General features: G+C 47.1%; 1 protein-coding gene across 1 annotated transcript in view; it reads left to right on the forward strand.

The window, feature by feature from the left end:
• LOC124259131 (cell wall protein DAN4-like) overlaps positions 1 to 15,073 on the forward strand; it is a 60,082-nt gene extending 45,009 nt beyond the window's left edge. Inside the window, exons 3-4 of the mRNA XM_046693225.1 lie at positions 12,732 to 13,378; positions 14,295 to 15,073. Coding sequence (XP_046549181.1) covers positions 12,732 to 13,378; positions 14,295 to 14,528 — 881 coding nt within the window. The 3' untranslated portion in view covers positions 14,529 to 15,073. The remainder of the gene's footprint in view (positions 1 to 12,731; positions 13,379 to 14,294) is intronic.
• The last annotated feature ends 2,626 nt before the right edge of the window (positions 15,074 to 17,699 follow it).

Below are 17,699 nucleotides of genomic sequence, written 5' to 3' on the forward strand. Positions count from 1 at the left end.
TCACAATCTCATCGTCTTCCATCCAAACAACAGAAGCTACTGAAGTGTCCAGCAAACTCTCGTCCGTGAGTCCCACAGAGAGCACAACTGAATCCTTTTACAGGATCTACTCAAACATCCACCTCTACAGAGGAAGCATCAAGCACTTCTGCAAGGCACATCTCCGACACAGGAAAGTACAACAGAGGTAACCACCAGCCCCACCTCTACCCACACTGAGGAAACCACCTCTCAAGCTTCCACATCTTCCGAGGAAACTACGTCACCACAAGCAATTACAGGAAGGTCCATGACAACAGAGGTAACTTCTCCAGAGTCGGCCACCACAGAAACATCTACTGCAAGTCAGATGGCAACCTCGGAATCCACATCCACACAGGAAGCAGTCACAATCTCATCGTCTTCCATCCAAACAACAGAAGCTACTGAAGTGTCCAGCAAACTCTCGTCCGTGAGTCCCACAGAGAGCACAACTGAATCCTTTACAGGATCTACTCAAACATCCACCTCTACAGAGGAAGCATCAAGCACTTCGCAAGGCACATCTCCGACACAGGAAAGTACAACAGAGGTAACCACCAGCCCCACATCTACTCACACTGAGGGAAACCACCTCTCAAGCTTCCACATCTTCCGAGGAAACTACGTCACCACAAGCAATTACGGGAAGGTCCATGACAACAGAGGTAACTTCTCCAGAGTCGGCCACCACAGAAACATCTACTGCAAGTCAGATGGCAACCTCGGAATCCACATCCACACAGGAAGCAGTCACAATCTCATCGTCTTCCATCCAAACAACAGAAGCTACTGAAGTGTCCAGCACACTCTCGTCCGTGAGTCCCACAGAGAGCACAACTGAATCCTTTACAGGATCTACTCAAACATCCACCTCTACAGAGGAAGCATCAAGCACTTCGCAAGGCACATCTCCGACACAGGAAAGTACAACAGAGGTAACCACCAGCCCCACCTCTACCCACACTGAGGAAACCACCTCTCAAGCTTCCACATCTTCCGAGGAAACTACGTCACCACAAGCAATTACAGGAAGGTCCATGACAACAGAGGTAACTTCTCCAGAGTCGGCCACCACAGAAACATCTACTGCAAGTCAGATGGCAACCTCGGAATCCACATCCACACAGGAAGCAGTCACAATCTCATCGTCTTCCATCCAAACAACAGAAGCTACTGAAGTGTCCAGCACACTCTCGTCCGTGAGTCCCACAGAGAGCACAACTGAATCCTTTACAGGATCTACTCAAACATCCACCTCTACAGAGGAAGCATCAAGCACTTCGCAAGGCACATCTCCGACACAGGAAAGTACAACAGAGGTAACCACCAGCCCCACCTCTACTCACACTGAGGAAACCACCTCTCAAGCTTCCACATCTTCCGAGGAAACTACGTCACCACAAGCAATTACGGGAAGGTCCATGACAACAGAGGTAACTTCTCCAGAGTCGGCCACCACAGAAACATCTACTGCAAGTCAGATGGCAACCTCGGAATCCACATCCACACAGGAAGCAGTCACAATCTCATCGTCTTCCATCCAAACAACAGAAGCTACTGAAGTGTCCAGCACACTCTCGTCCGTGAGTCCCACAGAGAGCACAACTGAATCCTTTACAGGATCTACTCAAACATCCACCTCTACAGAGGAAGCATCAAGCACTTCGCAAGGCACATCTCCGACACAGGAAAGTACAACAGAGGTAACCACCAGCCCCACATCTACTCACACTGAGGAAACCACCTCTCAAGCTTCCACATCTTCCGAGGAAACTACGTCACCACAAGCAATTACGGGAAGGTCCATGACAACAGAGGTAACTTCTCCAGAGTCGGCCACCACAGAAACATCTACTGCAAGTCAGATGGCAACCTCGGAATCCACATCCACACAGGAAGCAGTCACAATCTCATCGTCTTCCATCCAAACAACAGAAGCTACTGAAGTGTCCAGCACACTCTCGTCCGTGAGTCCCACAGAGAGCACAACTGAATCCTTTACAGGATCTACTCAAACATCCACCTCTACAGAGGAAGCATCAAGCACTTCGCAAGGCACATCTCCGACACAGGAAAGTACAACAGAGGTAACCACCAGCCCCACCTCTACCCACACTGAGGAAACCACCTCTCAAGCTTCCACATCTTCCGAGGAAACTACGTCACCACAAGCAATTACGGAAGGTCCATGACAACAGAGGTAACTTCTCCAGAGTCGGCCACCACAGAAACATCTACTGCAAGTCAGATGGCAACCTCGGAATCCACATCCACACAGGAAGCAGTCACAATCTCATCGTCTTCCATCCAAACAACAGAAGCTACTGAAGTGTCCAGCAAACTCTCGTCCGTGAGTCCCACAGAGAGCACAACTGAATCCTTTACAGGATCTACTCAAACATCCACCTCTACAGAGGAAGCATCAAGCACTTCGCAAGGCACATCTCCGACACAGGAAAGTACAACAGAGGTAACCACCAGCCCCACATCTACTCACACTGAGGAAACCACCTCTCAAGCTTCCACATCTTCCGAGGAAACTACGTCACCACAAGCAATTACATGGAAGGTCCATGACAACAGAGGTAACTTCTCCAGAGTCGGCCACCACAGAAACATCTACTGCAAGTCAGATGGCAACCTCGGAATCCACATCCACACAGGAAGCAGTCACAATCTCATCGTCTTCCATCCAAACAACAGAAGCTACTGAAGTGTCCAGCACACTCTCGTCCGTGAGTCCCACAGAGAGCACAACTGAATCCTTTACAGGATCTACTCAAACATCCACCTCTACAGAGGAAGCATCAAGCACTTCGCAAGGCACATCTCCGACACAGGAAAGTACAACAGAGGTAACCACCAGCCCCACATCTACTCACACTGAGGAAACCACCTCTCAAAGCTTCCACATCTTCCGAGGAAACTACGTCACCACAAGCAATTACAGGGAAGGTCCATGACAACAGAGGTAACTTCTCCAGAGTCGGCCACCACAGAAACATCTACTGCAAGTCAGATGGCAACCTCGGAATCCACATCCACACAGGAAGCAGTCACAATCTCATCGTCTTCCATCCAAACAACAGAAGCTACTGAAGTGTCCAGCACACTCTCGTCCGTGAGTCCCACAGAGAGCACAACTGAATCCTTTACAGGATCTACTCAAACATCCACCTCTACAGAGGAAGCATCAAGCACTTCGCAAGGCACATCTCCGACACAGGAAAGTACAACAGAGGTAACCACCAGCCCCACATCTACTCACACTGAGGAAACCACCTCTCAAGCTTCCACATCTTCCGAGGAAACTACGTCACCACAAGCAATTACGGGAAGGTCCATGACAACAGAGGTAACTTCTCCAGAGTCGGCCACCACAGAAACATCTACTGCAAGTCAGATGGCAACCTCGGAATCCACATCCACACAGGAAGCAGTCACAATCTCATCGTCTTCCATCCAAACAACAGAAGCTACTGAAGTGTCCAGCAAACTCTCGTCCGTGAGTCCCACAGAGAGCACAACTGAATCCTTTACAGGATCTACTCAAACATCCACCTCTACAGAGGAAGCATCAAGCACTTCGCAAGGCACATCTCCGACACAGGAAAGTACAACAGAGGTAACCACCAGCCCCACCTCTACCCACACTGAGGAAACCACCTCTCAAGCTTCCACATCTTCCGAGGAAACTACGTCACCACAAGCAATTACGGGAAGGTCCATGACAACAGAGGTAACTTCTCCAGAGTCGGCCACCACAGAAACATCTACTGCAAGTCAGATGGCAACCTCGGAATCCACATCCACACAGGAAGCAGTCACAATCTCATCGTCTTCCATCCAAACAACAGAAGCTACTGAAGTGTCCAGCACACTCTCGTCCGTGAGTCCCACAGAGAGCACAACTGAATCCTTTACAGGATCTACTCAAACATCCACCTCTACAGAGGAAGCATCAAGCACTTCGCAAGGCACATCTCCGACACAGGAAAGTACAACAGAGGTAACCACCAGCCCCACATCTACTCACACTGAGGAAACCACCTCTCAAGCTTCCACATCTTCCGAGGAAACTACGTCACCACAAGCAATTACGGGAAGGTCCATGACAACAGAGGTAACTTCTCCAGAGTCGGCCACCACAGAAACATCTACTGCAAGTCAGATGGCAACCTCGGAATCCACATCCACACAGGAAGCAGTCACAATCTCATCGTCTTCCATCCAAACAACAGAAGCTACTGAAGTGTCCAGCACACTCTCGTCCGTGAGTCCCACAGAGAGCACAACTGAATCCTTTACAGGATCTACTCAAACATCCACCTCTACAGAGGAAGCATCAAGCACTTCGCAAGGCACATCTCCGACACAGGAAAGTACAACAGAGGTAACCACCAGCCCCACATCTACTCACACTGAGGAAACCACCTCTCAAGCTTCCACATCTTCCGAGGAAACTACGTCACCACAAGCAATTACGGGAAGGTCCATGACAACAGAGGTAACTTCTCCAGAGTCGGCCACCACAGAAACATCTACTGCAAGTCAGATGGCAACCTCGGAATCCACATCCACACAGGAAGCAGTCACAATCTCATCGTCTTCCATCCAAACAACAGAAGCTACTGAAGTGTCCAGCACACTCTCGTCCGTGAGTCCCACAGAGAGCACAACTGAATCCTTTACAGGATCTACTCAAACATCCACCTCTACAGAGGAAGCATCAAGCACTTCTGCAAGGCACATCTCCGACACAGGAAAGTACAACAGAGGTAACCACCAGCCCCACATCTACCCACACTGAGGAAACCACCTCTCAAGCTTCCACATCTTCCGAGGAAACTACGTCACCACAAGCAATTACATGGAAGGTCCATGACAACAGAGGTAACTTCTCCAGAGTCGGCCACCACAGAAACATCTACTGCAAGTCAGATGGCAACCTCGGAATCCACATCCACACAGGAAGCAGTCACAATCTCATCGTCTTCCATCCAAACAACAGAAGCTACTGAAGTGTCCAGCACACTCTCGTCCGTGAGTCCCACAGAGAGCACAACTGAATCCTTTACAGGATCTACTCAAACATCCACCTCTACAGAGGAAGCATCAAGCACTTCTGCAAGGCACATCTCCGACACAGGAAAGTACAACAGAGGTAACCACCAGCCCCACATCTACTCACACTGAGGAAACCACCTCTCAAGCTTCCACATCTTCCGAGGAAACTACGTCACCACAAGCAATTACGGGAAGGTCCATGACAACAGAGGTAACTTCTCCAGAGTCGGCCACCACAGAAACATCTACTGCAAGTCAGATGGCAACCTCGGAATCCACATCCACACAGGAAGCAGTCACAATCTCATCGTCTTCCATCCAAACAACAGAAGCTACTGAAGTGTCCAGCACACTCTCGTCCGTGAGTCCCACAGAGAGCACAACTGAATCCTTTACAGGATCTACTCAAACATCCACCTCTACAGAGGAAGCATCAAGCACTTCTGCAAGGCACATCTCCGACACAGGAAAGTACAACAGAGGTAACCACCAGCCCCACATCTACTCACACTGAGGAAACCACCTCTCAAGCTTCCACATCTTCCGAGGAAACTACGTCACCACAAGCAATTACGGAAGGTCCATGACAACAGAGGTAACTTCTCCAGAGTCGGCCACCACAGAAACATCTACTGCAAGTCAGATGGCAACCTCGGAATCCACATCCACACAGGAAGCAGTCACAATCTCATCGTCTTCCATCCAAACAACAGAAGCTACTGAAGTGTCCAGCACACTCTCGTCCGTGAGTCCCACAGAGAGCACAACTGAATCCTTTACAGGATCTACTCAAACATCCACCTCTACAGAGGAAGCATCAAGCACTTCTGCAAGGCACATCTCCGACACAGGAAAGTACAACAGAGGTAACCACCAGCCCCACATCTACTCACACTGAGGAAACCACCTCTCAAGCTTCCACATCTTCCGAGGAAACTACGTCACCACAAGCAATTACGGAAGGTCCATGACAACAGAGGTAACTTCTCCAGAGTCGGCCACCACAGAAACATCTACTGCAAGTCAGATGGCAACCTCGGAATCCACATCCACACAGGAAGCAGTCACAATCTCATCGTCTTCCATCCAAACAACAGAAGCTACTGAAGTGTCCAGCACACTCTCGTCCGTGAGTCCCACAGAGAGCACAACTGAATCCTTTTACAGGATCTACTCAAACATCCACCTCTACAGAGGAAGCATCAAGCACTTCTGCAAGGCACATCTCCGACACAGGAAAGTACAACAGAGGTAACCACCAGCCCCACCTCTACCCACACTGAGGAAACCACCTCTCAAGCTTCCACATCTTCCGAGGAAACTACGTCACCACAAGCAATTACGGGAAGGTCCATGACAACAGAGGTAACTTCTCCAGAGTCGGCCACCACAGAAACATCTACTGCAAGTCAGATGGCAACCTCGGAATCCACATCCACACAGGAAGCAGTCACAATCTCATCGTCTTCCATCCAAACAACAGAAGCTACTGAAGTGTCCAGCACACTCTCGTCCGTGAGTCCCACAGAGAGCACAACTGAATCCTTTACAGGATCTACTCAAACATCCACCTCTACAGAGGAAGCATCAAGCACTTCTGCAAGGCACATCTCCGACACAGGAAAGTACAACAGAGGTAACCACCAGCCCCACATCTACTCCACACTGAGGAAACCACCTCTCAAGCTTCCACATCTTCCGAGGAAACTACGTCACCACAAGCAATTACGGGAAGGTCCATGACAACAGAGGTAACTTCTCCAGAGTCGGCCACCACAGAAACATCTACTGCAAGTCAGATGGCAACCTCGGAATCCACATCCACACAGGAAGCAGTCACAATCTCATCGTCTTCCATCCAAACAACAGAAGCTACTGAAGTGTCCAGCACACTCTCGTCCGTGAGTCCCACAGAGAGCACAACTGAATCCTTTACAGGATCTACTCAAACATCCACCTCTACAGAGGAAGCATCAAGCACTTCTGCAAGGCACATCTCCGACACAGGAAAGTACAACAGAGGTAACCACCAGCCCCACATCTACCCACACTGAGGAAACCACCTCTCAAGCTTCCACATCTTCCGAGGAAACTACGTCACCACAAGCAATTACATGGAAGGTCCATGACAACAGAGGTAACTTCTCCAGAGTCGGCCACCACAGAAACATCTACTGCAAGTCAGATGGCAACCTCGGAATCCACATCCACACAGGAAGCAGTCACAATCTCATCGTCTTCCATCCAAACAACAGAAGCTACTGAAGTGTCCAGCACACTCTCGTCCGTGAGTCCCACAGAGAGCACAACTGAATCCTTTACAGGATCTACTCAAACATCCACCTCTACAGAGGAAGCATCAAGCACTTCGCAAGGCACATCTCCGACACAGGAAAGTACAACAGAGGTAACCACCAGCCCCACCTCTACCCACACTGAGGAAACCACCTCTCAAGCTTCCACATCTTCCGAGGAAACTACGTCACCACAAGCAATTACGGGAAGGTCCATGACAACAGAGGTAACTTCTCCAGAGTCGGCCACCACAGAAACATCTACTGCAAGTCAGATGGCAACCTCGGAATCCACATCCACACAGGAAGCAGTCACAATCTCATCGTCTTCCATCCAAACAACAGAAGCTACTGAAGTGTCCAGCACACTCTCGTCCGTGAGTCCCACAGAGAGCACAACTGAATCCTTTACAGGATCTACTCAAACATCCACCTCTACAGAGGAAGCATCAAGCACTTCGCAAGGCACATCTCCGACACAGGAAAGTACAACAGAGGTAACCACCACCAGCCCCACATCTACTCACACTGAGGAAACCACCTCTCAAGCTTCCACATCTTCCGAGGAAACTACGTCACCACAAGCAATTACGGGAAGGTCCATGACAACAGAGGTAACTTCTCCAGAGTCGGCCACCACAGAAACATCTACTGCAAGTCAGATGGCAACCTCGGAATCCACATCCACACAGGAAGCAGTCACAATCTCATCGTCTTCCATCCAAACAACAGAAGCTACTGAAGTGTCCAGCACACTCTCGTCCGTGAGTCCCACAGAGAGCACAACTGAATCCTTTACAGGATCTACTCAAACATCCACCTCTACAGAGGAAGCATCAAGCACTTCGCAAGGCACATCTCCGACACAGGAAAGTACAACAGAGGTAACCACCAGCCCCACAACAGAATCATCTGAAGCCATAGCGACAGGGGCTACCAGTGTCCTGACAACAGAATCATCTGAAGCCACAGTGACAGGGGCTACTAGTGTCCCGACAACAGAATCATCTGAAGCCACAGTGACAGGGGCTACCAGTGTCCTGACTACAGAATCATCTGAAGCCACAGTGACAGGGGCTACCAGTGTCCTGACTACAGAATCATCTGAAGCCACAGTGACAGGGGCTACCAGTGTCCTGACTACAGAATCATCTGAAGCCACAGTGACAGGGGCTACTAGTTCCCCCACAACAGAATCATCTGAAGCTACAGTGACAGGGGCTACTAGTGTCCTGACTACAGAATCATCTGAAGCCACAGTGACAGGGGCTACTAGTGTCCCAACAACAGAATCATCTGAAGCTACAGTGACAGGGGCTACTAGTGTCCCAACAATAGAATCATCTGAAGCCACAGTGACAGGGGCTACCAGTGTCCTGACTACAGAATCATCTGAAGCCACAGTGACAGGGGCTACCAGTGTCCTGACTACAGAATCATCTGAAGCCACAGTGACAGGGGCTACCAGTGTCCTGACTACAGAATCATCTGAAGCCACAGTGACAGGGGCTACCAGTGTCCCAACAACAGAATCATCTGAAGCCACAGTGACAGGGGCTACTAGTTTCCCAACAACAGAATCATCTGAAGCCACTGTGACAGGGGCTACTAGTGTCCTGACTACAGAATCATCTGAAGCCACAGTGACAGGGGCTACTCAGTGTCCTGACTACAGAATCATCTGAAGCCACAGTGACAGGGGCTACTAGTGTCCCAACAACAGAATCATCTGAAGCCACAGTGACAGGGGCTACTAGTGTCCTGACTACAGAATCATCTGAAGCCATCAGAAGCCACAGTGACAGGGGCTACTAGTGTCCTGACTACAGAATCATCTGAAGCTACAGTGACAGGGGCTACTAGTGTCCTGACTACAGAATCATCTGAAGCCACAGTGACAGGGGCTACTAGTGTCCCAACAACAGAGAACAGTGACATCTGAGTGTCCTGACTACAGAATCATCTGAAGCCACAGTGACAGGGGCTACTAGTGTCCCAACAACAGAATCATCTGAAGCCACAGTGACAGGGGCTACTAGTGTCCTGACTACAGAATCATCTGAAGCCACAGTGACAGGGCTACCAGTGTCCTGACTACAGAATCATCTGAAGCCACAGTGACAGGGGCTACCAGTGTCCTGACTACAGAATCATCTGAAGCCACAGTGACAGGGGCTACTAGTGTCCTGACTACAGAATCATCTGAAGCCACAGTGACAGGGGCTACCAGTGTCCCAACAACAGAATCATCTGAAGCCACAGTGACAGGGGCTACTAGTTCCCAACAACAGAATCATCTGAAGCCACTGTGACAGGGGCTACTAGTGTCCTGACTACAGAATCATCTGAAGCCACAGTGACAGGGGCTACCAGTGTCCTGACTACAGAATCATCTGAAGCCACAGTGACAGGGGCTACCAGTGTCCTGACTACAGAATCATCTGAAGCCACAGTGACAGGGGCTACCAGTGTCCCAACAACAGAATCATCTGAAGCCACAGTGACAGGGGCTACTAGTTTCCCAACAACAGAATCATCTGAAGCCACAGTGACAGGGGCTACTAGTGTCCTGACTACAGAATCATCTGAAGCCACAGTGACAGGGGCTACTAGTGTCCTGACTACAGAATCATCTGAAGCCACAGTGACAGGGGCTACCAGTGTCCTGACTACAGAATCATCTGAAGCCACAGTGACAGGGGCTACTAGTGTCCCAACAACAGAATCATCTGAAGCCACAGTGACAGGGGCTACTAGTTTCCCAACAACAGAATCATCTGAAGCCACAGTGACAGGGGCTACTAGTGTCCTGACTACAGAATCATCTGAAGCCACAGTGACAGGGGCTACTAGTGTCCTGACTACAGAATCATCTGAAGCCACAGTGACAGGGGCTACTAGTGTCCTGACTACAGAATCATCTGAAGCCACAGTGACAGGGGCTACTAGTGTCCCAACTCATCTGAAGCCACAGAATCATCTGAAGCATCTGACAGTGACAGGGGCTACCAGTGTCCCAACTACAGAATCATCTGAAGCCACAGTGACAGGGGCTACCAGTGTCCTGACAACAGAATCATCTGAAGCCACAGTGACAGGGGCTACCAGTGTCCTGACTACAGAATCATCTGAAGCCACAGTGACAGGGGCTACTAGTGTCCTGACTACAGAATCATCTGAAGCCACAGTGACAGGGGCTACTAGTGTCCCAACAACAGAATCATCTGAAGCTACAGTGACAGGGGCTACTAGTGTCCCAACAACAGAATCATCTGAAGCCACAGTGACAGGGGCTACAGGGGCTACTAGTAGTGTCCTGACTACAGAATCATCTGAAGCCACAGTGACAGGGGCTACCAGTGTCCTGACTACAGAATCATCTGAAGCCACAGTGACAGGGGCTACCAGTGTCCTGACTACAGAATCATCTGAAGCCACAGTGACAGGGGCTACTAGTGTCCTGACAACAGAATCATCTGAAGCCACAGTGACAGGGGCTACTAGTGTCCCAACAACAGAATCATCTGAAGCCACAGTGACAGGGGCTACCAGTGTCCTGACTACAGAATCATCTGAAGCCACAGTGACAGGGGCTACCAGTGTCCTGACTACAGAATCATCTGAAGCTACAGTGACAGGGGCTACCAGTGTCCTGACTACAGAATCATCTGAAGCCACAGTGACAGGGGCTACCAGTGTCCCAACAACAGAATCATCTGAAGCCACAGTGACAGGGGCTACTAGTGTCCTGACTACAGAATCATCTGAAGCCACAGTGACAGGGGCTACTAGTGTCCTGACTACAGAATCATCTGAAGCCACAGTGACAGGGGCTACTAGTGTCCTGACTACAGAATCATCTGAAGCCACAGTGACAGGGGCTACTAGTGTCCCAACAACAGAATCATCTGAAGCCACAGTGACAGGGGCTACCCAACAACAGAATCATCTGAAGCTGACAGGGGCTACTAGTGTCCCAACTACAGAATCATCTGAAGCCACCAGGGGCTACTAGTGTCACTCTCATCTGAAGCCACAGTGACAGGGGCTACCAGTGTCCTGACTACAGAATCATCTGAAGCCACAGTGACAGGGGCTACCAGTGTCCTGACTACAGAATCATCTGAAGCTACAGTGACAGGGGCTACCAGTGTCCCAACAACAGAATCATCTGAAGCCACAGTGACAGGGGCTACTAGTTTCCCAACAACAGAATCATCTGAAGCCACTGTGACAGGGGCTACTAGTGTCCTGACTACAGAATCATCTGAAGCCACAGTGACAGGGGCTACCAGTGTCCTGACTACAGAATCATCTGAAGCCACAGTGACAGGGGCTACCAGTGTCCTGACTACAGAATCATCTGAAGCCACAGTGACAGGGGCTACCAGTGTCCTGACTACAGAATCATCTGAAGCCACAGTGACAGGGGCTACTAGTTTCCCGACAACAGAATCATCTGAAGCCACAGTGACAGGGACTACTAGTGTCCTGACTACAGAATCATCTGAAGCCACAACGACAGGGGCTACTAGTTTCCCGACAACAGAATCATCTGAAGCCACAGTGACAGGGGCTACTAGTGTCCTGACAACAGAATCATCTGAAGCCACAGTGACAGGGGCTACCAGTGTCCTGACTACAGAATCATCTGAAGCCACAGTGACAGGGGCTACTAGTTTCCCGACAACAGAATCATCTGAAGCCACAGTGACAGGGGCTACTAGTGTCCTGACTACAGAATCATCTGAAGCCACAGTGACAGGGGCTACCAGTGTCCTGACTACAGAATCATCTGAAGCCACAGTGACAGGGGCTACTAGTGTCCTGACTACAGAATCATCTGAAGCTACAGTGACAGGGGCTACCAGTGTCCTGACTACAGAATCATCTGAAGCTACAGTGACAGGGGCTACCAGTGTCCTGACTACAGAATCATCTGAAGCCACAGTGACAGGGGCTACTAGTTTCCCGACAACAGAATCATCTGAAGCCACAGTGACAGGGGCTACTAGTGTCCTGACTACAGAATCATCTGAAGCCACAGTGACAGGGGCTACTAGTGTCCTGACTACAGAATCATCTGAAGCCACAGTGACAGGGGCTACTAGTTCCCCCGACAACAGAATCATCTAAAGCCACAGTGACAAGGGCTACCAGTGTCCTGACTACAGAATCATCTGAAGCCACAGTGACAGGGGCTACCAGAAGCAGAATCACTAGTGACAGGGGCTACTAGTGTCCTGACTACAGAATCATCTGAAGCCACAGTGACAGGGGCTACTAGTGTCCTGACTACAGAATCATCTGAAGCCACAGTGACAGGGGCTACTAGTTCCCCGACAACAGAATCATCTGAAGCCACAGTGACAGGGGCTACTAGTTTCCCGACTACAGAATCATTTTCCAAATCATCAGCAGTGATAAGCACTGTGACTTCAACTTCTATTCATCCTGGATCGACTCTTTCTAGCATAATTACTTCTGGACACTCCACAACCGCCTCAACACAAACAACATCAACACCATCTAGTGGCACTGCCCCTGGCGTGTCTGCCGGTACAACATCTTCACCCTCCGTCCAACAAACTACATTCTCCACAACATTACGACCCACAACGACCAAATTCACCAGCTCAAGCAGCGCTGTGACAACCGCAACACCAACACACTCCACATCAACAACATCAACAACGTTTTTCACAATACTAACTAATGCATCCACAACACCATTTACATCATTCCCGTCGTCAAGGACGACAGTTACAAGCACAAACACAACCCCAACAACCGCAACTACGTCTACAACATCAGGAAAGACCACAAGTTCAGTCACTCCACCAATGCCCTCTCTATCCCCTACGTGGACAACAGTGACAAGTACACCCAACACATCTGCCATGACAGTAACTACAGTGACATCGTCTAATATGTCAACGTCAACAGCCACGACTTCTTCTAGCACGGCGCTACAGACAACGAATTCAACTGCTTTGGTAAGCGTAACTAACAATTGAACTGTATCTTTTTCACTGATGCGTTCACGCTCAAATATTAATTGGAATTTTTAGATAATACTCCTTTACAAAACTGAATATAAATGACATTTTTTCTGGTGGCGTTAAAGTGACAATGGAAGTTTGAATGGAAAGCTAAACGTAAAAGTTGAACTGACCTTGTATTGAATAAATTTAATGACTGACTGTTTCACTTTCTGTTGATGTGGATATCATAACTTAAAATTTGCTAAGGTCAATTAACGTTTTACAGTTTATGCTGATTTAATTAACTTAAAGTGACGATTAACGCAGATATAAGGCCACACCTATCACACCTATAGCACATAATGACTATGTACATACAGTATATGCCGACCAGTGATTGTACAATGACTCTATTTATGTATCATACATACGTGGAATTAAATGAGTTCAACAATTGATATGCTTTCCTTTGTTCACTGGGGTGGTGGGATAGTCTAGTGGTTAAAGCGTTCGATCGTCACGACGAAGACCCGGGTTCGATTCCCCGCATGAGTGTAATGTGTGAATCCTATTTCTGGTGTCTCCCGCCGTGATATTGCTGGAATATTGCTAAAAGCGGCGTAAAACTAAACTCACTCACTCTTTTGTTTACTAAACCGTTCTTGTCTCTTGCGCACACTGTATGTGACAGTTACATTTTTGCAAAACTTCTCCAATGCTATAATTTTCAAAAGTATATGCAACGTCAAGAAGACATTTTGAAAATATATCTTCCATTTATGTAAAAATGAATTGGTAAAATGAATATCGGATATTCCAATTTTCCATTCAAATTCAAATTTATAGCAATTGTATTTTTTAATTTATGATGATTTGCTATGTAAAATTTACTATTTCTGTTTTACAAGCGTGTTTCCATCTATTTCAGGGGACAACCATGGCCCCAGTAGACACTTGTCCAGAGAAGACATACTACATCGGAGTAGGGGTTGCAGCCACTCTGGCAGGAGGCGGAGTACTGCTTGCTGGCGTCTATATAGTGAAAGCCATCAAAAAACTAATGAACACGGCCAGATATAACATGAACAGTGTATACCCAGACATCGAGGTGCCGGACAGTGTGTCAGCGATTAGATTCAACCCTCGGCCAAAGATTCAATAAAAGGATTTAGAGGGGAATGCTTCCCTAAGTGCCTCCTGAAGTGTCAGTCCAATAAGTTGCAATTATCATATAAAGGCCTTTACTACGTGGAACAGTGGGAGGATTCAGTAAGAGCCATGAACAGCGTGTGCTTTCATATCGTGTTTGGTCTAGATGTATTACGTTTTCAATCGTTGAATTGAAACTATGACCCGCAGATTTTGTGAGTGACGACTGCGGGGCAAGACACCTGCAAGACACCTCCCCTTTTCGTTAACACCTGGTGTCTTTACGGATTTGTAATCATTTATTGATATAGCATCCATCCGTATTTTACGCCAAGTGGAGTCGGATGATTAAGACTGGTTATCCTCTCGGACTATGTTTAACAGGTGGTCACTTCTTTCAGACTGTCAAACCACAAATATTAATGTACCCATATAAGGGACGATCATGTCGTGTAGAGAAGCCCTGGTCGTCCCTGTTTCACAATGTATATAATAGTCGTTCAAGTCACTAATTTATAATCAAATTTCCTAGACCATGTGCAGCCCATTTCTGGTGTCCCCCGCCGTAATATTGCTGGAATATTGCTAAAAGCGGCGTAAAACCCAACTCACTCACTCTGGCTTAAAGTTAGGGCGGGTATCAATCCAGATAGGTGTCACAGCTAAGCAGAATCAAGATACTTTGTTTGGTTACCAGTATCCAAGACTATGTTGTGTATTCTCGTCCAGCTGATGTTAAACCACAGCCGGATGTTGACTTTGTCATACCATAAGTGCGGCTATTTGTACATGGAATTGAAGAAAACAGCAGTAGTTCCTGTAAGCATAGTGATCATTCGGGTGGTAGTATTGAAAACGTGGACTCTTCTGGGATACTCTTGGAGTTGCTGTGGGTATAAATGCACGGTCGAGCCACGGCAAGTGTTTTTTATAAGACTTACTCAGCTGTAACTGTGATTTGTTAGAAATGTATTTTCTGTTGTAGATTTATTAACTGTGATAAACATGTTGTGATATTGATGTATATAGGACGGAGACAAGGACAGTTTCATGCCTCTTTGTCCCTTTACTGTTGGCACGTATGGTAATGTTACACGGTGTTTGTATACTATGTTGTGAGGGTATGAAGTATTATATGATAGGGATGATATATGATGTAACAGTTACATGTTAAAGGTACGATGTTACACGGGATGTGATACGATGTTACACAGAGATACAATGGACAATCAGTCGATGTTACATGGGATGTCATACGAGGTTACATGGGATTCGATACGATGTTACACAGTAACACAAATTACGTTTGGATGTTACATTGGATGTGATACGAAGTTACATGGGGGATGTGATACGATGTTACAAGGGGATGTGATACGATGTAACATAGCATTACATTGATGTTACACAGATCTTGGGTATGTAACATTGGGTTGTCCAATATGTTACACGCTAGTGTGTCATATAACACACTACCGGCATACTAAGTGCTATGCGCTTGTATACTACGTGATCCGGCCTGGCATATTATGTGATATGCCTTGACATGCCATGCGATATGGGCTAGCCTAACGCTGGAGAGGAACAATTTACTTTACGCTCTTTATAAATGATTATCTAATTGCCAGTTCCCCGTGTTATGTAGTAATACGCATCAGCTTAAGGCACTTAAGGCACACACGTGGAACATCCTGCAATGTATCCGTCGGTTAATAACTAAGGTATATTCTTGAATAAGTGGCATGTTTGATGCATATGTATTTTCATGTTATAAATGTAACAGCATACTGACGTGCTAGATATTTCAGTTTGTACAAGTCTCTTACTTGCGAAACTAGGAACTTAGATTTCCTTGAACTATCGATAATATTGATTTGTTTTCTCTGTATTTGACCTTGAGCTGACCTTAAACCTCTTTTAAGTCTATGTTTTTGCTGTTTTGTAGTTAAATTGTAACAAAAGGAAAGGAAAGAATTATCAAAGGCTGATCTTGCAAGGCAATGAAATACAACCTTTTCTTTGAACTTCGATCATGTATATTTCAGATACTATCACGTCCTAGGTAAATTGTTGGCAAACTTACATTGTGTTATTTATGTAACATACCTGTAACATTTAAATTCTTCAAACACCTGGTGTTATAATATGTAACGTTATATAAGACTATGTAACCAGAGCGGTATCGTTCTAATCTGATATCTGACATCGAATAACGGATCGTGGGAACCGTTGTCACTTTAGTAATGTCAAAACGTTTCAAATGGACAACCCCAGACAAACGAGGTGTCAATGAATAGGCTGTTTTTTCACTCATTTCAAAGAACTCTTTTCCACGTGACAGAGAATAGCCCGCTAGGACCTCTAAAACCTAACGATAGAAAAGTAAAAATATACTTCTGAACAAAATAATTGTTCGGTTCTGATTTACAATTAGGTGAAATGTTTAGGAAAATGATATATCTCAACGGTTGATCGAAATAGTGTCTCCCACCGTGATATTGCTAAATATTGCTAAAAGCGGCGTAAAAGTAAACTCACTTTTCTTCTCTTCCCGAGTGCACATGTATTCTGTATTATATTTACTCTCTTTTGTCCTATGATGTTCATTCAGGGCGATAAAACTGCGGGTCAAATAACACTGAGGAGACAAACTGTCACCTGAAAATTCCCTGAGGTTTTCTTTTTGGCGAGGCGGTGGGGTAGCCTAATGGTTAAAGCGTTCGCTCGTAACGCCGAAGCCCGGGTTCGATTCCCCACATGGATACAGTGTGTGAACCCATTTTCTGGTGTCCCCCGCCATGATATTGCTGGAATATTCCTAAAAGCGGCGTAAAACTAAACTCACTCGGTGACAATTCGTCGCTAAACAGACCCAAAAATACGGGTTTGAAGGCAGCCACTCTGACAATATAGTGAATAAGATAGCAAGTCATGATTCGCTAATCTGATTACCACTGCAACACATATAGCAGCAGTTTAAAAGGGTAAACATGCCTGTAAGGCTGGCTATCCTGACCCAAACATCGATAATCATTAACTAAATATCGATCGATTATCGATAAATACCGGAAAAGTAACTCTGAACAAATATGCCCAAAGGTCTCAAAGAAAACATAATATTTCAGATCGCTGGTGAGTGGTGACATATATATATATATATATATATATATTTAGGCATGGATTA

Source organism: Haliotis rubra, unplaced genomic scaffold, assembly GCF_003918875.1.
Source record: "Haliotis rubra isolate DU_JTF1 unplaced genomic scaffold, ASM391887v1 Scf71, whole genome shotgun sequence".
NCBI classification, from domain to species: Eukaryota; Metazoa; Mollusca; class Gastropoda; order Lepetellida; family Haliotidae; genus Haliotis; species Haliotis rubra.